The sequence below is a fragment of the Staurois parvus genome, unplaced genomic scaffold (assembly GCF_062004578.1).
Source record: "Staurois parvus isolate SC_StPar_1 unplaced genomic scaffold, SC_StPar_1.0 ptg000077l, whole genome shotgun sequence".
Classification (NCBI taxonomy): Eukaryota; Metazoa; Chordata; class Amphibia; order Anura; family Ranidae; genus Staurois; species Staurois parvus.
In genome coordinates, this window is record NW_028317873.1 from 4,426,303 (window position 1) to 4,451,381 (window position 25,079).

General features: G+C 41.3%; 1 protein-coding gene across 2 annotated transcripts in view; it reads left to right on the forward strand.

Moving 5' to 3' along the window:
* SLC12A7 (solute carrier family 12 member 7) overlaps positions 1-25,079 on the forward strand; it is a 364,935-nt gene that overhangs the window by 183,716 nt on the left and 156,140 nt on the right. For both annotated transcript variants that reach the window (XM_089669464.1, XM_089669465.1), the window contains exons 8-10: positions 3,028-3,233; positions 15,513-15,680; positions 20,116-20,214. In XM_089669464.1, coding sequence (XP_089525590.1) covers positions 3,028-3,233; positions 15,513-15,680; positions 20,116-20,214 — 473 coding nt within the window. The remainder of the gene's footprint in view (positions 1-3,027; positions 3,234-15,512; positions 15,681-20,115; positions 20,215-25,079) is intronic.

Sequence of the window (25,079 nt, forward strand, 5' to 3'; positions counted from 1 at the left end):
GGTGGGCAGTGGATCTTATCCAGAGTTTTAATACAGATCGATCTTGGGATATAGTGGAACAGTTGCATGCAATATACTTATTTTAAGGCATATAAACTTTATTTCATATGTTCATAAAATTGATTACTTTTTATAACCGCTTGGAAGAGTCTTTCCAATTGCAGTCGTGGACTTGCAACTCCGGTGCCTGTTTTCGGGGCCTTGTAGCTAGATACTAATTTTTTTTTCTGCTTATTAATCTTGTAGAAAAGAGTTACAAAACAGAGCCTCTGGGCATTCCCCAACTCACGTTTGATACAGTGAAAACAACATAAGAACAAAACAAAAAAAAGGTGCTCAATGTTACTTTACCAGAATGTTGCTATCACACATATTCAGGAAAGGTTATAAGATCAAGGCAGATTGCTCAGGTCACAATAAGTTGGTTTATTAAAGGGGGGGGGGGGGGAATATGGGTTGGGGTAAATCTTTTAAACTAGACATAGTCCAGGAGTAATTTGTTTCCCAGGGGTATTAAGCAGAGATTATCACTCCCAATATAAAGCACATATAGCTGCTAGGACAAGGTAGTGTTTTTGTTTTGTCCCTCTTCTTCCTCTCCTTTTAAGCAACCATATTCTGTCTCCACTTATGGGGGGTCTCCATCAATTGTGGAGGATGACTTGGATGACTTGTATGGACAGCCTCTACACAGGTATGTTAGGTTATACAGAGGTATAACTGAGTTACCTAATGCCTTCCATTGATTCAAAGAGGGGGGCTGATCAACTTTCCATTTTAAGACTATGTCCTTCCTGGTATAAAAAAGTAACAGACCAAGTAATGTCCTAGTTGCTCTAGTATTAGCTAAGACATTAACTAGTCCCAATAGACCTAGATCTACTGTTCAGGGGATGTAATGGTGGTCAGAGTACATATAAAGCGCAAGTCTTCTGCCCAGAAAGTACATATCTACAGGCAATGCCAAATTATAAGTAGAAAGTCTGCTGTAGAATCTCCACATCGCCAGCAAGCGGAAGGTACTGACGGGTGTATTTTATGTAGCTTAGATGAAGTTAAATATATTATATGTAATATTTTAAATTGAATTAGTCTGTCTCTGGTGGCCACTAATTGACAAAGGGGATGGGCCCAAATGTCCTCCCAATCTTCACTATCCAGTTCTGTAGCTTCCGCCCTCCATTTCGCTTGCAAGGAGTCTAGACCCACATGTACTGAGGGTAATAACACCTTGTAGATGGCCAAGAGCCTGGAGTCAGGAAGGAGGGATTCTAGGTGATCGGGTAATAAGTGAATTGGTTCTGTTCCAAATTGAGATTGGAAGGCAAGGTGGAGCTAGAGAAATCTGAAAAAGTAGTAGTTGGGGAGGGCATATTGTGATTTTAACTGATCAACGGTGGTCATGGAGTCCCCATCGCATATATTGTATAAATATTTAATTCCTTTCAGCGCCCAGATAGAGGGCTCAGGCAGAGACTCAAACTCGGCTAGGTTGGGATTATACCACAGTGGGATATGGGGTGACCAAAAGGCAAAGGTTAAAGATCACTAAGGCATGGTTAACCACCAGGCCCTAATTACCATTCCCACAGCTAAGGTAAGAGGTGGGGCTGTGGCCACCTCTTACCTTAGTTGGTATTGTCAGAAATTAACCAGTTATGGGCATGTGTAAGAAGGGCATCGAAAAAATAGGTTTGGAAATCAGGGCACGCCAGTCCCCCCTAGGTCCTTGTTTTACGGAGAATTTGTTTGCTAAACCTTGGCTGGCAGGACTGGTACAGGAAGGAACTAACTAGAGTGCAGCTGATTTTCTCAGTATCCAGGTAGGAGAATGCCGAATTACGTACAGCAGTACAGGAAGCACTTTAATTTTGATTACATTAATGCGACCAATAATGTTTAAGGGAAGATTACCCCAATTATTCAACCTCTGCCTAATGATCTGCGGGTCCTGGGGTATAAATTAAGTTGATAATAATCCTGTGCAGAAGCTGAGATGGTAATAGCCAGATATTTCAGAGGAAACCCGAGTCGATGGGATGGTCGGATTGGCCAACCTCCGTGCTCCCTGAACTGTGGGGAGAATTTGTGATTTCTGCCAGTTAATGTGAAGACCTGAGAGATTAGCAAAGGTGGCCAATATATCGAGAGCGCTTGTGAGTGAGTGAGCCGGGTTATTGAGTAATAGCATCAAATCATTGGTGTATAACGCCACTTTCTCAGTGATGGAACCAACTTTAATACCAACCATACCATCATCTGGCCTCAAGGGTACCGCCAATGGCTCCATAGCTAATGTAAACAGGGCAGGGGACAGCGGGCACCCCTGTCTTGTGCCACGCTGGATGGAGAAAGGAGAGAATAGTGCAGCTCCCAACCTAATGTGGGCCATAGGCTGTTTATAAAGTAATTGAAACCATGTTCTGAAAACCAGCCAAACCCAAATGCTCCCAGGACCATATCTAAATATTGCCAGTGTACAGTAGCTAGATATTACTTACTCTTTAAACGGACTTAAACTTTAAACTGACAGTTTTTATCTTCACCCAGTCTTCTTTTTTGGGTTCGTGGGCTACGGCCTTTTGAGTGGCCCAGCCTTGATGATGTCACTCCCGTGCACATGCCCGGGAGTCACGGCTGCAGCACAGCTGTAGCATGGCATCCATTGAGAGCACAGTGCACATGCACCAGTGACATCACCAGCTGCTATACAGGTAAATACATCCTAAACGGTGCATGCATTTACTGTACCTACAGGTATGCCTTATTACAGGGTTACCTGTATGTAAAAATAAACAAACAAGACTTTACTAGCATTTTATTACAGATCAGTATATTATGCACCATGTTATGACTACTGTAGTGTCATATCCATGTCTTTGTGTACTATAATATGGACATCTTGTGTTCCCATGTAAGTACTTCCAGAAACTCTATATATTTTAATATGTATGCATTTTTTTATGCTTATGATAATTCTCAGATAGACGTATTATTTTGGACCTAATGTATTCTTCTATTTTACAGTATATGCCTTCTAGGTAATCGTGTATTAACAGCACGAAATCTTAATATTTGTGCCAAAAACATTTCCAATGATACAATTAATGATGTCCTTTGGAATAAATTTTGTACATCTGGAAACTACAGTCCATCCTGTGACAGCTATTTTTTGGCAAACGATGTAACTGAAATACAAGGAATTCCTGGAATTGCTAGTGGTGTTCTACTTGGTGAGTCATTAACGTGTATGTTACCCCAACATTTCATATTCTTGATGTGTGTCTTTTGTACTATCCATCCCAGTCAGTTTTCTTCTTTGCATTCTATATGGGAGCTCGGTTTGCCTGTATTCCAAACTGCTGCTGACACGCCACCCTGCACAGCTAATCACTGGAAAGATCGGTGTAATGTCTTCTGTCTTCTGCTGACATGCCCCCTGCAATCTCCAACCCCCACTTCTCTAAGCCCTTTACGCAGTTGAGAACAGAGGTCATGTGATTACTTATAAATACATTTTTTCCTTCTCTTTGTAATACAAACATTATATTTATATATATATATATATATATATATATATATATATATATATATATATATATACACACACACACCTCTATTAAAATGTCAGGTTTCTGTGATGTAAAAAAAAATGAGACAAAGAGAAATAATTTCAGAACTTTGTCCACCTTTAATGTGACCTATAAACTGTACAACTCAATTGAAAAACAAACTGAAATCTTTTAAGGGGGGAGGGTGAAGTAAACAAAAAAACTAAAATAATGTGGTTGCATAAGTGTACACACACTATAACTGGGGATGTAGCTATGTTCAGAATTAATCAATCATATTCAAAATCATGTTAAATAGGAGTCAGTACACATGGGCCATCATTTAAAGATTCTCTGATTAACCCCAAATAAAGTTCAGCTGTTCTAGTAGGTCTTTCCTGACATTTTCTTAGTCACATCCTACAGCAAAAGCCATGGTCCTCAGAGAGCTTCTAAAGCACCAGGTGATCTAATTGCTAAAAGGTATCATTCAGGAGAAGGGTACAAAAAAATTTCCAAGGATATACCATGAAACACAGTGAAGACAGTCATCGCCAAGTGGAGAAAATGTGGCACAACAGTGACATTACCTAGAACTGGACGTCCCTCCAATTTTGATGAAAAAGATTAGAAGAAAACTGGCCTGGGAAGCTGCCAAGAGGCCTACAGCAACATTAAAGGAGCTGCAGGAATATCTGGCAAGTACTGGCTGTGTGGTACATGTGACAACAATATCCCGTATTCTTCATATGTCTGGTGTATGGGGTAAAGTGGCAAGACGGAAGCATTTTCTTACAAAGAAAAAATATCCAAGCCTGGCTAAATTTTGCAAAAACACATCTGAAGTATCCCAAAAGCATGTGGGAAAATATGTTATGGCCAAAACGTTCAACCTTGGTTTAATTAGATCATATTTCCAAAAGATCTGTTTGGCGCAAAAACACTGCACATCATCAAAAGAACACCATACCCACAGTGAAGCATGGTGGAGGCAGCATCATTGTTCAAACACAGCAAATACTTTACTCCTGCACTGGGGATGGACTCAGCAGAGGCTAGGATTACAATATAAATGTCCTGGAATATGCACACCTTGTTGCCCTCATCGGATCGGAGTAGTCCAAAGTCACTGAATGCAAAAGAAAAACAAAGAGGGTACACCGGCATTATCATAAAAAATATTTATTAAAAGGATAAAGTCCTCGAAATGCGTCAACCAGTTGGTCATCTGGGGTATCTTCGTTGTGGACTCAGATGCTATATGGATTGAACACCACTGTTCATTGTGATATGCCTGTGCACTAGGCCGGTGCGCCCTCTTTTTGTTTTTCTTTTGCATTCAGTGGCAGCTTTGGGGCTGTTTTTTCTTCAGCTGGAACTGGGTTCTTAGTTAAGATAGGGGGGATTATTAAGAGTTCCAAATACCAGTCCATATTGGCACAAAACCTTCAGGCTAGAAAGCTGAACATGAAGAGGAACTTCATCTTTCAGCATGAAAACGACCCAAAACATGCATCCAAATCAACAAAGGAATGGCTTCACCAGAAGAAGATTCAAGTTTTGGAATGGCCCAGGCAGAGCTCAGACCTGAATCTGATTGAAAATCTGTGGGGTGATCTGAAGAGGGCTCTGCACAGGAGATGCCCTTGCAATAGGACAGATTTGGAGTGTTTCTGCAAGGAAGAGTAGGCAAATATTGCCAAGTCAAGATGTGCCATGCTGATAGACTCATACCCAAAAGGACTGAGTGCTGGAATCAAATCAAAAGGTGCTTCAACAAAGTATTAGTTTAAGGGTGTGCACACTTGTGTTATGGTTATATTAGTTGTGCAGTTTATAGGTTACATTAAAAGGGGAAAAAGTTCTGAAATGATTTCTTTGTCTCATCTTTTTACATCACAGAAACCTAACAGGGGTGTGTAGACTAGACTTCTTATATCGTATGTGTGTGTATGTATATACAGTCAGGTCCATAAATATTGGGACATCGACACAATTCAAACTTTTTTGGCTCTATACACCACCACAATAAATTTGAAATGAAACAAGCAAGATGTGCTTTAATTGCAGACATTCCGTTTTAATTTGAGGGTATTTACATCCAAATCAGGTGAACGGTGTAGGAATTACAACAGTTTGCATATGTGCCTCCCACTTGTTAAGAGACCAAAAGTAATGGGACAGAATAATCATAAATCAAACTTTCACTTTTTAATACTTGGTTGCAAATCCTTTGCAGTCAATTACAGCCTGAAGTCTGGAATGCATAGACATCACCAGTCGCTGGGTTTCATCCCTGGTGATGCTCTGCCAGGCCTCTACTGCAACTGTCTTCAGTTCCTACTTGTTCTTGGGGCATTTTCCCTTCAGTTTTGTCTTCAGCAAGTGAAATGCATGCTCAATCGGATTCCGGTCAGGTGATTGACTTGGCCATTGCATAACATTCCACTTCTTTCCCTTAAACTCTTTGGTTGCTTTTGCAGTCTGCTTTGGGTCATTGTTTATCTGCACTGTGAAGCGGCGTCCAATGAGTTCTGAAGCATTTGGCTGAATATGAGCAGATAATATTGCCCGAAACACTTCAGAATTCATCCTGCTGCTTTTGTCAGCAGTCACATCATCAATAAATACAAGAGAACCAGTTCCATTGGCAGCCATACATACCCACGCCATGACTCTACCACCACCATGCTTCACTGATGAGGTGGTATGCTTAGGATCATGAGCAGTTCCTTTCCTTCTCCATACTCTTCTCTTCCCATCACTCTGGTACAAGTTGATCTCGGTCTCATCTGTCCATAGGATGTTGTTCCAGAACTGTGAAGGCTTTTTTAGATGTCGTTTGGCAAACTCTAATCTGGCCTTCCTGTTTTTGAGGCTCACCAATGGTTTACATCTTGTGGTGAACCCTCTGTATTCACTCTGGTGGTCTTCTCTTGATTGTTGACTTTGACACACATCCACCTACCTCCTGGAGAGTGTTCTTGATCTGGCCAACTGTTGTGAAGGGTGTTTTCTTCACCAGGGAAAGAATTCTTCAGTCATCCACCACAGTTGTTTTCCATGGTCTTCCGGGTCTTTTGGTGTTGCTGAGCTCACCGGTGCGTTCCTTCTTTTTAAGAATGTTCCAAACAGTTGTTTTGGCCACGCCTAATGTTTTTTGCTATCTCTCTGATGGGTTTGTTTTGTTTTTTCAGCCTAATGATGGCTTGCTTCACTGATAGTGACAGCTCTTTAGATCTCATCTTGAGAGTTGACAGCAACAGATTCCAAATGCAAATAGCACACTTGAAATGAACTCTGGACCTTTTATCTGCTCATTGTAATTGGGATAATGAGGGAATAACACACACCTGGCCATGGAACAGTTGAGAAGCCAATTGTCCCATTACTTTTGATCCCTTAACAAATGGGAGGCACATATGCAAACTGTTGTAATTCCTACACCGTTCACCTGATTTGGATGTAAATACCCTCAAATTAAAGCTGACCATCTGCAGTTAAAGCACATCTTGTTTGTTTCATTTCAAATCCATTGTGGTGGTGTATAGAGCCAAAAATGTTAGAATTGTGTCGATGTCCCAATATTTATGTACCTGACTGTGTATGTGTGTGTGTGTGTATATATATATATATACACACACACACACAAACGTTTGCCTTGCATTTTTCTGAATGGGTTGTTTTACAAGGTGAGGGTTTACGTATACAGTCATGACCAAAAATATTGCGACCCCCCCCTACATTTGTCAGATAATGCACCACTTCACCCAGAACATTTTTGCATTTACAAATGTTTAGGCATTCTCATGCTTGTTTTGTTTTGGTATGATGCAAAAAAGTGGAGAAACGAGCCAAATCTGACACATTCCATGAAAACCCCCCATAATGGACTGAACAAAATTATTGCCATCTTCCTAAAATTGTAAAAAATAATTTCATTCCAAGTTTGTGATGCTCCTGTAATTTTTTATTAAATTCACCTGTATCAATTAACAGGTGCTGACAATATAGAAATCACACCAGCAACCAGTTAAAATGGTGAAAAAATGACTCAACCTTTCTGTTGTGTGTCTGTGTGCCGCATGGAGAAGAGAGCAGCAAAGAATTGTCTGAGGATTTGAGAACAAAAATTGTGGAAAAGCATGGACAATCTCAAGGTTACAAGTCCATCTCCAGAGATCTTAATGTTCCTGTGTCCACTGTGCGCAACATTGGCTAGCCCCCCTCGATGTTGATGAAAGAGAAAAATTGATCAAAGATTGCAATGGATTGTTGGAATGGTGGCAAAAGAACCTCGATCAACTTCCAGACAAATTAAAGCTGACCTTCAGGCACAGGGTTCAATTTTCAGCTCACACTATGCGTTGCCGTATGAATGAAAAGTGATGCTATGGAAGGAGACCCAGGAGGACCCCACTGCTGATACAGACACATGAAAAACTTACCTGATGAATCCAAAATCCTTTTGGGAGAATGTTCTGTGGACAGACGAAATAAAATTTACAGCTTTTTGGTAAAGCCCATCATTCCTGTTTTCAGAAAAAGCAATGAGGCCTATAAAGAAAAGAATACCGTCCCTACAGTCAAACATGGTGGAGGTTCACTGATGGTTTGGAGTTGCTTTGCTGCTTCAGGCACTGGATGTCTTGACCATGTGCATAGCATTATGAAATCTGAAGACTTCTAAAGATTTCTGGGGTGCACTGTAGGGTCCAGTGTCAGAAAGTTGGGTCTCTGTTAGAGGTCATTGGTCTTACAGCAGGACAATGATCCAAAGCACACGTCAAAAAGCACACAGAAATGGTTTAACACGAAGTGCTGGAGAGTTCTGTACTGGCCAGCAATGAGTCCATATCATGTGGAGAGGTTTCAACACAGCAGTTGGGAAAAGGAACCCTTCCAATCTGAGAGACCTGAAGCAGTTGGCGAAAGAGAAGTGGTCTAATATTCAAGTAGAGAGGTGTAAGAAACTCACTGATGGTTACAGGAAGCGATTGACTTTGGTTTTTTCCAAGGGGTGTGCTACCAAATATTAAATTGAAGGTGCCAATTTTGTGCAGTCCATTTTTTGGGTTTTGTGTGGAATGTCAGATATGCCTTTTTGTTTCTCCCACTTTTTTGTGTCATATCAATACAAACAAACAATACATGAGAATGCCAAAACATTTGTAATTGCAACAATTTTCTGGGTGAAATGGTGCATTATCTGACAGAAATGCAGGGGAGCCAATATTTTTGGCCTTGACTGTATTTTAGGTCATTTATGAAGGAGCGATGTAGACTTTGCTTGCCTCTGTTGCAGAGTTTCTGATAAAGGATCCAATGGGATCCTTCATCAGCATCTTCGCTGCTAAACTGCCAATTTAATGCAGCCCTACTTAGTAGTGTATGTGTTTTTTTGTTTTTGTTTTGTTTTGTTTTTTTTGCATGAATTATTTTTTGTCAGGCAATAGTCTCCTGCCAGAGCTCAGTGCTGATGGCATACACTAGGGATTCACTGATACTGGTATCGGGATCTGTGCCGATTGTGCGTATTTTCATGAGTACTCCTACGCATTCTGATACCTTAACCCGATACTTTGCTATTTGAACAAGCATGTGATTCATGTCCAAATCGCATGCGGTTTCTCAACTGCTCCTGTGTGAATCCAGGCTTGTCATATCCTGAGTTCACACAGGATCGGTGTGGGAATCCTCCCTGCAAGCACCCCAAGCCAAGTCTCCGGTGGTAGGAGAGGAGAGAGAGTGGCGGGGATTTGAAATCTTTCCTCCTTGCAGTGATGAAAGTTCGGGCTAGAGGACTTTTTATTGGTCAGCACCATCTAGCCAAGACTGTCATCGCTACAAGGAGAGGAAAGAGATTTTAAATCCCCACTGCTTTTTCTCCTCTCCTACCACTGAGAAGTATGGGATGCCTGCAGGGAGGTTTACAGCACCGCTCCTGTGTGAACTCGGGCTATGACAATCCTAGGTTCATACAGGAGCAGTGCGATTTGGACAGGAATTCCTGTTCAAATCGCATGCTATTATTTGCGGTGCAATTTGCATCCATTAACGCGAATTGCACCGCAAAGTATCGGTATTGGCGAGTACTTGATCAAAAGTATCAGTCCTGTAAAAAAACTGCATCGGTGCATCCCTAGTATACAGTGGGGAAAAAAACCTGTCATTGTATACAGTATGGGTTCTTTTTGGATTACATTAAAAAAAGGAAACTTTTATTGACCGTTTATCTGCATAGAAATCATGGCGTTTATCAGTCATTAGTTTAGGCAGAAAACAGGTTAGACTCAATAGGGGCTCTACAGCCTAATAATTCTTCTGTAGCTGAGATTGCTTACCTGTCAATCAGCAAAAACACTTAAGCCGGCCATAGATGGTTTGAATCAAAACAGGGACTGGACGAGATTCGAACCATGTATGGGCAAGCTGATTGTAGCCAAGCGATCCATTGATCAAATTGGGTACAACCAGCATGTCAGATTTTCAGCATGAAATTATTGCAAGATCCTAAACCTGCTCACAATAACCATGTTTTCCTGACGGGGACAGCTCCCTGAGGGCTTACATATACTATAAAAGGAAAAACTGAAATATCACATTGACATAAGTGTTTAGATCCTTTGCAACAACACTTGAAATGTAGCTCAGGTGCTTCCCATTTCTCTTGATTGTTGCTGAGATGTTTCTACACCTTTTTTGATTGTAGTCCACCTATGGTAAATTAAATTGATTTGAAAAGGCACACACCTCTCTATAAGATATTTCACAGCTGACAATTCATAGGCTACGTTCACACTAGCGTTGTGTGCAGGCGGCAGAGAGGCGTTTGGGAAGCGTTTTTACCGCTTCCCAAACGCCTCTGCCAATTCTGCACATTACAGCACATGGTGCTGTTCTAATGGGAGCGTTTGCGTCACGTTGCGTCGTGACAAAACTGACGCCTCTGGTCGAGTCAGGAGGCTTTGAAGCCTCCTATTCTCGTCTATGGTGCCGCTCCGCAAATGCCCGGGCCGGCGTTTGCGGTGCGGTTGCGACGCGGTTGAGGGGCGTTTGCGGAGCGGTAACACCACTCAAACTGCATTATAGGCATTTGTGGGGCGTTATTAACGCTCGGCAAACGCCTAGCAACCTCCGCTAAACCGCGCATGCAGCGTTTGCGGAGCGTTAAACGCTCCGCAAACGCCAGACCAACGCTTGCCAAATGCTATAGGGGCGTTTGGCAAGCGTTGGTAAAACAGTCAAGTGTGAACAAGCCCTTACTGTGTCAGAAAAAAAGCCATGAAATCAAAGAATCTGCCTGCAGAGCTCAGATTATTGCAAGGCACAGATCTGTGTAAGGCTACAAAAAAAATTTCTGCTGCACTGAAAGTTCTCAAGAGCACAATGACCTCCCTAATTCTCAAATGGAAGAAGTTTGGCACAACCAGGACTCTTCCAAGAGCTAGCCTGGCCAAACTGAGCAATTGGGGGAGAAGGGCCATAGTAAGAAAGGTGACCAATAACCCGACTGTCACTCTGAGCTCCAAAGAACCTATGTGAAGATGGGATAAAGTTCCCGAAGGACAACCATCACTGCAGCTATCCACCGATCTGAGCTTTATGGCAGAGTGGTTAGATGGAATCCTCTCTTCAGTGCAAAACACATGAAAGCCTACTTTTGCAAACTCCAAACAGACTTTCATGGTCTTGGTTTGTGTTTTTGTTCCGACTTTCCCAGAAGGGACTAGTACTGCACAACTGTTTCACCCGCGCATGCTGGGAATGAACGCTGGGATTCAAGACTCCTGCCTTTTGGCTTTCTGAGCCTGTGGAGATCCATTACTGTGTCACATTCTACTGTGCTCAAAGGGCTGCCTCCTATGGTATGTGCTTGCACCCACTTGTCTTTCACACAGTCTGCACCACCGCTGTGCTCCTTTCAGGGGATCACCCATTGTGTTCCTGTTGTGGCTCCCGAGCAACCTAGTCAGATGGCTTGATAACCCTCCCTTAGCAGCTGGTTCTGAGTATCCCTGTTGTGAGACCCTTTAGTACATGCCTGGTAGTATGTTTGATCACTAGTGCAGAAGGAGCGTTCCTTGCCAGTGTGGAGAAATGTCTTTTGGCTTTTATGGCCATCCACTCTCAGGATATTTCAAATGTTTGGGTCCACAAAGTTGTGTCCAGCTGGAAGCTGCAATTTTACCTTCCCTTAAAAAGACTGGTGTACCTCCATGTTGCTGTGGTTCAGCTCTTCTCTCAAGGGGTCATAGTACATAGTTGTCCTGGTAAGGAAAAGGTCCTAGGGTTTCTATTCAAACCTGTGCACTGTCCCCAAGGCCAAAGGGGGCATTCACCTCAAACTAGACCTGAAGCTTCTCAACACCTTCCTCTGGTTTTACAAAATTTGCATGGAATTCGGCAGGTCAGTTATTGCTTCCTTTTGGCCCTACTGGCCTTTTTGGACATCAAGGATGCTTAATTGCATGTCTTCATTGTCCTGGTACATCAATAGAAATTAATCATTACAAATGAGTTGATCTTCTTTTTGGCATGACTAGCACCTTTTGGTCTTCACCAAGGTTCTAGCGATTGTTCTGTCATTGCTTCACTCTCAGAGCATTTCTATAGTGGGATATGTAGGCAGCTAGGGTTCAGTCGGCACAGACTATATCAGTCAATGTCTAATGGAGTGTCCAGACACTATGGAGGTTAGGGCAGATTATAAATCTTTAGAGGCCAGCACTAGAGCCTTCTCACGGCTTGGAGTATCTGGTTCTGAACACGGCCCTATTCAAAGTTTTCCTTCCAGAGGACAAACTCCAGACACCTTAACCCTCTTCTTTTGTATAGGATTTCTGGGCTTGATGGTGGCCACTTTCAAAACTGTTTCATATACCCAAAATCTCTCCAGACTATAGCAACTCCACATTCTGACAGTATAGGACAGACTGGTTCAGGCCCTGGATTGTTGCATAGGCATGGTCTACAAAACTAGGCTTTCAATTTGTGTTAATTTCATCAAGGAAAATATATTTGTCATAGTTTTCATCAGCCTGTCTGTTTAAAGCCCAGTCCCCTGACTCTTTTGGCAAGCTGTATTGGCTGAGAGATGCAGGCTCCCTCTGTCTGCCTGCTGCCTGGAGATTACTGGATACTGGAGATGTTGGTCACCTAAAATGTAATGGAGATTTTAGCTGAATAAATACAACTAAAAACTAAAATAATTCAGAAGACTAAAATATGACTAAAACTTAAATGGCATTTTATTCAAAAGACTATGACTAAAACTAAATTGAAATTTGATGTCAAAATTAACAGTGTCTTCCATTTCCTTGTTGATCATGATTCCAGTTCTGGAGTTATTCTTCCTCCTACTGGTCTGGAAGTTTTTACAACAGATATCAGCCTTTTGGGCCGGGAAGATGTCTTTTATATTTGTTCGGTGCACGGGATTGGGCCACCAAGGGAAAGCTAATCTTCTAGAGAGTGATGCAGCTATTCTTTCAACGCTGGATCTCTCAGTCGCAAGGTCGTCCAACCAAGATTTAGTCAAACATTGCCACCACAGTGACTTCTATAAACCATCAAGGTGGAACTAGAAGTTTTGCAGCAAAAAGAGAAAGGCAGATCAGTCTTAGTCTGCAGTGCACATCCAAAACATGGAAAATTGGCAAGCAAACTTCCTTAGTTGTCAACGTCTGGACTCTGGACAATGGTCCTTTGTTTCAAGCCCTCTGGTGCAGACAGAGGGTGCTAGGTTTGGACCTCTTGGTTTCAAAAAGAAACTGAGCAGGTTTGTATCCAGGTCCAATGATTCTCTATCCTTAATATAGGATACTGTGGTGCCTTCATGAAATCAATTAAACCTGGTGTATTCTCTTCTTCCTCTAAAACACTTTCCTTGCCAGAGCTGAAGGATCAAGATGGAAGGGAATTCGGGTGATTTTCATTGCACCAAATTGGCCCAGGCTGATGTAATACTCAAACCTCATTAGATTCTTGGCAGACTTTGTCAGCATCTCCATATCAATACAATATCAATATAGTATCCCTTCTTTTGGTCTTTAGTAAAGTGGTTGTAAAGGTAAAAGTTTTTTTTTTCTTTCTTTCTTTTCTTTTACCTTTAATGCATACTCTGCATTAAGGTAAAAAAAAATCTTTCAATGTCAGCTTTCCGCGTCTTAAGTACATACCTGAGCTCGATCTCAATCCTGTGCTGCACATGTCAGCAGCGCTGCTCTTCCTTCCCCTACTTGACAGGAGGCTCGGCAGCATTGGTTCCTGCTGCTGTCAATCAAATCCTGTGAACAGGGAGAGGGGTGCAGAACTGCGCCACATTGTATGTGTCAATAAACACACGCAGTGTGACTGGAAATCAAGCCCGCACAAGTGCCTTGATTTTAAGCAGCTTGCTATGGGGACGCTCGAAGAAGAGGAGGAGCTAGGAGTGCCAGCCAGAGCAGGTAAGCATAACATGTTTGTTATATTAGAAAAAAAATTAAACCATTACAACCACTTTAAAAACCAATATCCAATAGTCAATAGTATTGGATATGTGAAAATCAAAAAGTGCGGGTAACAGTAAATAACTAATATACAAGAACCTCAGACAAATGTGAAAATCTGAATAATAAAACCTATCATTTTATCAATTGTGTTAAAAAAAACAGTAAGGGGTCTATTTGTAACGAAATAATCATAATGTTTGTAATATAAATGTTAGGCTGCTTTCATACTGCTCCTTTGCAAAAATGTGGTAAAAATACATATCAGTTTTTGCCGTGTTTCCGGTGCATCTGGACATGCTATTCCAAGGAGCACCAAAACTGCAATCGTGCATGCAGTTTTTGATGTATTTCCAACCATTTCCAAGGGGAAATGCGTTTTTGTGCAGTTTTTATACCCCACCAAACATGCACCAAAAATGCAGCAAGCGGGACTTTTAAAAACACAGCTGACTGGTGTAGAGCGCTCCATAGGATTTAAGGGTCATGCATTGTTCTTCCGCTTTTGGTAAGGCAAAAATGGAAGTAAAACTGAACAGTGTGAAATAGCCTGATAGTTTATTATCCTTCAGAACACTGGTCCATGATTTGTAACCTTCATCAGCAGAGAAAACAGCCTTAAACAATAATCTAACAATGGTCGCCTAGAAGGGGAAATATGAGGGAGACCTCTGTACTGTGTGCAGACAATGGAAAATCCTGTGTGAACGAACTAACAAATGGGTGTTTGGTGAGCAAACCTCCAGCTGCATTGTGGAGTCGATGTAAGGATCTATCGATCAACCAGCCTGTTGGAAAATTTCCTCTCTATCGGCGCCACTGGCTATAGATGGCAGTGCTGATTGGGAGTATTTTGACAGTGTGGAAATCTCCCTGCTGTCAGAATACAATAATGCTGTGGGAGGGATTCCCCCATCCGCATCAATTGTGTGGATAGTGGCATAAAGTCATTTTGTTTCATTCAGCTCGCTGATTGAATGAAAAAATAAATGACTTGTGTATGGCTAGTCTTAAGTGTGTATTTGTTTTTGCCTTAGTTGCCACCCCTTGTCCTAGATCCTGCTAACCTTCATTTTTAGTGCCTTGTATTTTGTATCTTTGACAGTTCTCTTCTCAATATCTCTCTAGCTTTTTGTCCCCAATTTTTTTTTTTTTTTTCCTCAGCCAGATTACCTTTTCTTCATTCCTGTCTGCCATCTCCAGCAAGGCCTAAATCCATCAAAATCAGTAGCTATGAATTTGCCTAGCTTTCTTCCACCTTAATCCTACTAGGCCCTGCTTCAAGACCTTCCAAGCCCATTGGCCACGATGAGCAGTGTTCTGCTGATCATTACAAGTATGCTTAATGGCCACTCTCCCAACATGATGAAAATACATGTATACATTTAGATGCTAATCACATTGTTATATAGCAAAACTGGATTGTTCCACATTTATAACAAAAATGTTTTTTTCCTAAATGTAACAGATAATCTGTGGAGTGCATATAGTCCAAAAGATTCCGTAATTGAGAGAAACAAAACATCATCATCTGCTTCAGGAGAAAGTCAGAAAGCGTACAGTCAAAATTATGTCTTGACAGACATCATGACTTACTTCACAATGCTAGTAGGAATTTACTTTCCCTCCGTGACAGGTAAGGAAGTAATTTGATAGTAAAAGATGACTTTATTGATGTCTAAACATTTTGGTTAAAAAAGATATATGCTTAATCCATATTGTAAAAGGTTTATTGTGGAAAAAGGGACAAAGTGTCATAGCTAATTATGTTCTTGTGTTAATGCTAATTTGTACTTTGACAACGTCATGGCTGGATTACAGTAATGCCCTTACAGAAGTGTACACCACATAGTCACAGAGAAATAAGTCAGACCCTATGTCAGTGGGGAGTGACATATCCTCAGCCCAGATTGTGAAGTGGTGACAACAAGGTGTGTGTCGTGGGACTATAGACCAGCAACACTGAGAGCTGTGGAGCCACGACTGTACAGTCTGTAGATCAGGGACTGGGGAGTATGTGAAGTGGTAACAGTGGAACCTGTAAGACAGTGACAGTGGGGAGTGCACACTATATTTGAAGAGGATACTTATTCTATTAAATTTGGCATACTGGAAAGCAATTGTTTCCTTTTTCTTTGAATAAGAGCCTAGCTTGTCAGAGCAGCATGATGTTGATGGCAGGAAGATCTGCACTCCCATATCAGGTGGACAGAGCAAGAAGAATGCTGTAGTACTCTAAGTGGAGGGTACTAGCATCCCAAGTCCTAACAAAGTAGCATAAGAAGTCTGTACAGTATATGTAGCAAATCAACAAAAACCTTACAAAATGCAAGGGAGCTATTGATACAGTGTGGGGGTAAATTTCTTTGTGCACCAAATTACTGTCATTGATTAAGTTCTCAGAGAAAAGGAAGACTTATCATCCAGCCACTGCACCCAAGGTAATACAATTAAAACAAACCTTAAAAAAAAAAAAAAAAAAAAAAAAAGGGAGCACTTCCAAGGTAGCTACATGTACAATTATAATAGAGAACCATACACTTCAGTATAAGACATCTATTAAAGGGGAATTCCAGTTAAAATTAAAAATCATCCTAAATGTCTGATTAGAAACAACTCTAATGTAGACATTCATCAACCCTCCTGTCTTTTACCATCAATGGCCTAATGTGACTGCAAACAGGCACTTCCGGGTACTGTTGTCCCCGTTTAAGTAGCCAAGTCCAAGTCTTGCTCTGCCCCACCCTGTCCAGATGTCACAGGCTCTCTCATGAATGAGACAGCAAAAAATAAGAGCAAGCCACTGGCACTACCAGAAATTATAAAAAAAGGATCCTTTGCAAAGTAAAGATGGCAGCAGGTCTGGTCCACATATACAGCTGTGCAGGGCTTTGAATGAAGACTGGCAGTGGGAGATGGGAGCTGGATGCACAGAAAAGCAGTTTAGTGTTGCTGAAAGCACTCTGAGATGCCAGCACAGTCAGTGATGTAAGTGTTGTTACATTACTTTCTGTAATGGACCGCCTGACAGTACCTCTATCAGTCCCCTGATAGAGCCTCCCCAGAGTGCGGAGTCTAAGTACCGGAGCACTTGTTCACCAGGGCCCCTGATGGTGGGGATGGACTTGGAGCGCTCCGGGACCAGGTCGCAGCTGCTAGGTATTTCTACCAGAGGTAGAGGAGTCTGCCAAGGGCTCCAGCGGGTTAAGAGTCTGATGTGAGGGAGCCCAGGGATCCCCGAGGGATGGATGGACGGATGAGCAAAGTCAGAGTCAAACAAGCCGGGTTGATAACTAGCGGGTTGGTGAGGTCCAAGATGATAGGCAAAGGATAGTTGGGTCACACGCAGGGTCAATACCAAAAGATCAGATCTATAAGGGAACATCCAGGAGCAGAGTCAGGCAAGCCAAGGGGTCAGGACAGGAGGAGGCAACAAGGTCAGACAATCCAGATCAGAGTACTCACTACACAGGCAACAGGATACAAAAGACCATTCGGCAACAAGTATCTGTGCAGGGCTGGCTTAAGTAGCCCGCCCTGCACCTGACAGTCGCCGCCTAGGTCCCAGTGCCTGCCTAGTACTGTCAAGATGACGGGTGCGCCTGGGTCCTAGTGCCCTGCTACCTGTATGTCTTGACAGACGCCTACGCATGTGTAGACCCATGCGTCGCGATGGTCCCTGACACTTTCAACTTGGAACATGTAGTCACTTTCACACCTGCAAATCATGTAGTGTTTCCATTTTTTTTTTTTAACCCCTGTATGTCTATTTGCTGCATGGGTGAATAAAGCGCACCTAAATTTTGAATAAGGGAAGATTTTCTGTGGTATAAGGTACATCAAGATCAATGTGACTAAGAAGTAAAAACTTTTTGCCTTGATTTCCACCTGAAAAATAAAGCAATTCCTGTGCCTACAGCCTCATATATGTATATTTTCATTGTCCGATCTAAGGCACTTTGGAGGAGATTTACTAAAAGTGGTGCACACAGAATCTGGTGCAACTGTCAAACAACAAACAAAAATTCCCAGCTCACTTACCAGCAAGCCTGCAACAAACCGAATTACCCTAACATTTGCAAATACGTATATTTGTAAGCTGCAGAGGCCACATCACGGCATCCCAATGTACTGAAGTCTTAACTCTAAAAATTTTGAGAGTCTCCAAAGTTGGAGCACATATATATAGTAATGGATAGATTGTGGGCAGGTATGTCTGGAGGATCCCACCCCTCCCTAAAGGTATAGGGACGCACTGGACACCTAGCAATAGCATAATGGCAGCAAAGGTATCCAGTGCGTCCCCTCATCAATTAACCAACAGTACAAAAATGGCAACCACCCCAACCTATAACAAGCCTTTTGCAGCAAGAAGCAGATGGAAAGGCAACACATGTCAAAAAACAACAAACAAAAATGCTCAGCTCACTTGCCAGATTGCAACAAAACAAATTACCCAGCTTGTTCAATTAAGCTTTGCCAATAAAACCTAGAAACTGATTCGGTGTGCAGCAGTTTTAGTAAATCCCCCCTTTTCATGTTTCACAAGATTTTGAGTTGGTGGTGTGATTACTTTTTCTTTTTTCACTGTTTTTTTTGCTGGAGAAAAAAACTGTACCCAAGTAGCTGCTAGAAAAAAATATTTTCCTGCTTATACAGGGTTAAAACAGGCAGTAAGTAGACGACATGGCTCCTCTTCACTACCTTCCGCTGAAAAGTGATCTGAGAATGGATTGCTTTTCAGAGGAGCCCTAAAAAATTATTCCAGATAGCTTAGAAAAACAGTTCTGAATGTACAGAATGTAGGGGTCAGGGTAAAGAGTAACTTACACGCACGCACGCAGATCTACTGACCTGCCTGATCCAGACACCTTCTTATTTGGCTGACTTTTACTTTCATTTAATTCATGTTTGGCACCCCGCTCTGCGGGGTCAACTGTTTGTTTCCAACGTACTGCACTGTAGGGGGAGGCTTAGCAGGTCAGAAAGAAGCTTCCCCCATCCAGGGCTTTGGACATTACTGTCTGTTCTCACTTTACTGACTTAGATTGGAACTCCGCTGATCTCAGCCCTGTATACTACAGGGCTGAGACCAGCAGAGCTGTGAACTATCAGTGTGAACCAACAGTAATGAGCAGAGCAAGTTCTTAACCAGGATGTTTTAAGACAAACTCAGATGGCACCCCAGGATGCAGAAGCACCCTGACCAGGGGCGGACTGACCATTTGGAAACTCTGACACTGCCCGGGGTCAGTAGGGGGCCCCATGAGATGCCCCTGGTACCTTTTTCATAGGCTTTTTTGAGTTTGGGCAAGGACACAGGGGCCCCATGATCCCCTATTGCCCGGGGGCCCCATGAGTTGTCAGTCCACCCCTGAGTGAGGTTGCATTAGTAAAAAAACTAAATTTTTGTGCTTACTATAAAATACTGTAGTCTGTTGAGGGACACTGGTTCCTTCCTTCATGTTTATTGCTATTGTTTTTTCATACTGAAAACAGTTATTTGCCATAAAGATTATTTTTTGACATGTAACACCTAATCAAAACAATTTGATGTGTGAATGTCTCAAGTATTCACACAGCCTTCACAAATAATTCCTGTAATTTGGAAGTACATTTATTTCCTGTGATTGTCTCGTGCATCTTGTGGCCATAGTGCAATATTTTCCTGAAATATCTCAATCGGAAAAATACCACATTATGGCCTCTAGATGGAGCTGACGATCATAGGAAATAAACATTAGGCAAATTATGGTGATTATTTGTTAAGGCTTTGCACATGCTTAAGACATTTGAACAGTGGATTTTATATAAGTAGACCCCTATTTCTTAGTAAATTGACATTGCTGTCTAAAAACCTGCTGTCTGACATGTATCCATAGATGAATGGATCATTTGCAAACATAGTGAGACCTTTGCCTGCCTACCTCTTCCTGTGCCAAGCTACAATGATGTTACAGTAGTCATTTAATCATCGTAAAAGTGAGAATGTATGAAGATTGTTCTCAATGCACACAGTGCAATTAAAGAAGAAAGCTTAAGCTGCTGTGTTTTTCAATATTGAAATGCAGGTATCATGGCTGGTTCTAATCGGTCTGGAGATTTGAAGGATGCTCAGAAATCTATCCCTTCAGGAACAATATTGGCCATTGCAACCACGTCTTTTATATGTATCTTTTTTTTAATGTTTATTTGTGGGTATACGGAGAAAATGCAATTGCATAAAGGTAATTTGTTTGCACTTGAGCTTGCAAAAGAAATAGAAAATCCAATCAATGAGCCTGGTATCCATATTTTTGCAATGAAGTTTGGGAACAAACTATCTAAAACTTTCTACTGAATTGCTGAGAGATCTACAAATCTAAAATAAATGTGCTAGCAAGTGCATAAAACAATCAGTATAGGTAGTAATTCTAGGTAGCTGCTGGCACTAAAGGGTATAGGTAACAGTCCCAATAAATGCATCAAAATTATAGAAGTGCAGCACTGATATAGAGATATATATATATATATATATATATATATATATATATATATATATATATATATATATATATATATATATATATATATATAATCTCTATCAATCCATTTATAACATCAATTACTCAGTGTATCACATACATCCAGATATTGTGTAGGTAAAGTAGGGGGTCGTCTTATACGCCGGCAAATACGGTACATTTATTTCCTGTGATTGTCTCGTGCATCTAGTGGCCATAGTGCAATATTTTCCTGAAATATCTCAATCGGAAAAATACCACAGTATGGCCTCTAGATGGAGCTGACGATCATAGGAAATAAACATTAGGCAAATTATGGTGATTATTTGTTATGGCTTTGCACATGCTTAAGACATTTGAACAGTGGATTTTATATAAGTAGACTCCTATTTCTTAGTAAATTGACATTGCTGTCTAAAAACCTGCTGTCTGACATGCTGTCTGAATTGCTGAGAGATCTACAAATATAAAATAAATGTGCTAGCAAGCACATAAAACAATCAGTATAGGTAGTAATTCTAGGTAGCTGCTGGCACTAAAGGGTATAGGTAACAGTCCCAATAAATGCATCAAAATTATAGAAGTGCAGCACTGATATAGATATATATATATCTATATCTCTATCAATCCATTTATAACATAAATTACTCAGTGTATCACATACATCCAGATATTGTGTAGGTAAGCGCTAGGTATTATGAGGTATATAAATTAGAATAGTCAGATTAACGCTCTGAAAATAGTTGTTCGCAATCTGGATATCGACAACGATCTCAAACTCAACTTCAAAGGTATAAGTGCAGCGTTATAAACGCAGGTAACAGAAATACCATGTAATAAAGTGCAGAGAAGTGCAACTAAGTGCATCAATATGCGTCTGTGACAACTGTAACAATAGTTCAACTGGCAATGAAACCTAATAATGTCCTTATGGAAGGATAATTATTCCAAGTGCCAAAGTGCAAACGTGCAGTTACGCATGACGTGCAGACGTGTAGAAATTAATGAAAGGAATCCACCACTTGGGACGGATGTGCACTCACAAGACAGAAAATGTTAATGCGCATTTGTTTAAATCACACATCTGGGGGTGCAGTGGTCTACTGATAGCTCTGGGTCTATTGTTGTAGCTTCATCCATCCATTGGGACAGGTCTCCTGTGATCCTGGGGGGGGATCTGCTCAGCCACAGGAGCCAAAAAGTGCTTTATATAGTGTAGCATTTATTTCAAATCATGTATCAGACATAAAAAATATCATCCATGTGGAGTAATACAAAATCAAGGAAAAATAAAGGAAAATAAATGATTGTATCCTGGATCAGGATAGAGCCAGATGCCTTGGCACTGACAGAAGTCTCTGGCTGAATTAAAAGTACCATATAACAAAGGAGTGTCAGACTGTGGAGAGCTTACTTTAGTGATGGACAGAGGAGCTCATGGCTGCAGGTCTCCTTCTATGGAGACTAGAAAATACATGGAACTGCTGGGACAGATAGTTCCCTATGGGCTTTGCTTTGTTTTCTGCACTGCTGGGACTTGTAGTTCTGTGTGCATTGAAGATAGCGTGAAGTCCCAGTGTCCAGAACGCACACAGTCCCAGCAGTGCAGAAAACAAAGCACAGCCCATAGGGAACTATCCGTTGCTGCACTTATACCTTTTGAAGTTGAGATTGTTGTCGATATCCAGATTGCTAACAACTATTTTCAGAGCATTAATTTGACTATTCTAATTTATATACTTCATAATACCTAGCGCTTACCTACACAATATCTGGATGTATGTGATTCACTGAGTAATTGATGTTATAATTGGATTGATAGATATAGATATAGATATATATACACACAGCGCTGCACTTATATCATTTTTATAAATCTACAATTATGTTTTTACGTCAATACTGCTTTAACCCTTTTGCTGCCAGAGCCATTTTTACATTTTTTTGCACACTTATTTATATGTACTTTTTTAGGCTTGATGAATATTTAAAGCACTAAAAATATATGTACATTTTCTGAAAGCAAAGACTCTAAAGAATAAAATGCTGGTAGTTGTATGTCTCATATTTTTTATTCTAATCCTTTATTAACACAATTGTTTAGAAAACCCATATTTTCAGTGAAAAAATATGCTAAAGTTAATTGCACACAAACAAAATATATATTGTGCAATTATTTTGTAAAATATAAACCATGACGTTATGTGGAATAAATAGATACCCAAAGTGTCAAGACTCTGGAAACAAACTACAGCCAAATTTGTCTGACAATTCTTTAAAAACCTTTGAGGGTCATTATTATTATTATACAGTATTTATAAAGCGCCAACAGTTCGCTCAGCGCTCTACATTACAAAGGGAGACCGAACATGCGACAGTACGAAAACAATACAATGTGATACACGAGGGTTCGAGGGCCCTGCTCTTTCGAGCTTACAATCTAGGAGGGAGGGGATAGGGGTACAGGAGGAGATAGCTGTGGGGGATGGAGTGGAGGAGGTCGGCAATTAGCAGGGGGTGGGGTAGGCTTCCCTGAAGAGGTGGGTTTTCAGGGTGCGCCTAAATGAGAGGAGAGTAGGTGATAGTCTGATGGGTTGGGGTAGGGAGTTCCAGAGGATAGGTGATGTCCTGGAGAAATCCTGGAGGCGGGCATGGGAGGAGGAGACCAGGGAACTAGAGATGAGGAGGTCTTGAGAGGAGCGGAGTGTGCGTGTTGGGTGGTACTTGGATATTAGGTCGGTGATGTAGTTCGGGGCAGTATGGTGGACGGCTTTGTACGTCAGTGTTAGGATTTCGAATTTGATCCGTTGCGCAATCGGAAGCCAGTGGAGGGATTGGCAGAGGAGGGTGGTGGAAACGGAGCAGTTGGTAAGTTGAATGAGTCTGGCTGCCGTGTTCAGGATCGACTGAATCATCATTGCTATCATTTGGGAAGTGGGGTTGTGGTGACAAGTCCCCTATGTGATAGCACAAGGGAAGTGACAGGTTCTCGTCAATAAGACATCAAGGGTCGATTAGATCCCTAATGTTTCCTCTGCACTCTGTTGAAGCTAAATAAGTACAGACTATGTGCCGGCAACAGGGGAATGACAGCTCTGAAACAGGAAGTGACTAAATTCTTCATTCTCTATATGGGCAATCAGTGAACCATTGTTCACTGAGCATCCTCTGCTCTCCCCGGAGACATTTGCCATGAACATTCTGGATACCTTGGAGATGCAGCAGAGCATGGGATATATGGCATTGAGGAGTTTGACAGGAGGCCGTATGTTGCTGCACCTGTGGAGGTGATTGAACTGTTTTTACAGTCCCCCATATCACTTCCACAAGAAAGCTGCCGGTCAGCTGAAGAAATGTACACACTGTTGGCTGGTGTGTAAATGCCGCTGTGGCTGCTGCTGCTGACATGAGCCAGATAAGAGCCTGAGACATTGCCTGGCATGTTCTAGGTATATATCTTGAGCTCATACATTTAGTTGCCAGGAACTTTTTTGGTTTGAAAACTGAGACCCTAGTCTAAACATCATAACTTTTATTAGCAGATATTTCATTGATTAGTGGCAATAAGAGCTGGATCTCATCAGATTCTGTTTAAAGTGTGAACAAATACTGGTTCATTGGGACAGACTTGGGACCCATTTCCTTTTTGTGTATTACAAGGGGACCAACGTGGTAATGTGCACTAGTTATGAACGATTATTTTTTATACAGCTCACAACAGCACACATAAGCTTCACAATTTTGCTTTGCAATGCATTGCTCAGGGCTCCTTGGGGTGCAACACGATGCACAGGCTATTGCATATATATATATTACAGCAATGCAGAAGTGTGACTCTTAATGCAGGAATAGAACCTATGCACATGCAAAAGTGAATGTTGTGTTTGCAAAGTGAGTTTTCATTAAGTACAGTAAACAGCTGAAAGTGTGTTCACTTTTTTTTATCAGCTAACATGTTTTTTTTTATTTCCTTCTAGTGGGCATTCAAAGTGAACAAAGATTCCCCTTATTTAGCAATATTTACTTTGCTAAATAAACCGCATATATTCCTTTAGTACATCAGTCCCATTGCATCTAAGTTTGGCAAGCAAAAAAAGTAGTAGTGGAGGAATGTAGGAAAGGGGAGTATATACAGCTGCGGAGGTCAGCAGTTAAGAATATTTCTTGTTTTGTCCTGGATACGATTCAATACTCTATGGTCACGTGGCTAGTGGCTCACAATTCCTGCTGTCACTGCTAGCTCCAGTCCCCATTTACAAACCGGAATCAATCAGATTGGTCATGTGATCATGATGTCACTATTACATAATGATCACATGGAGACTGGAGATTTCCTTGACAAAATAAACCTTCAGCCTGCAGTAATCAAACTGTTTAATACTATAATTGTCACATATATCTTAAGTTTTAAAAAAAATATTACATTAGAAAACCTTTTTTTTCTTACTACTTTGGGTTCTTGTCAGCCTACAAAAACCAGCAGGGCTTTTATTAAAACTGTGTACAAAATAAAGGATTCTATAGCTCAATTG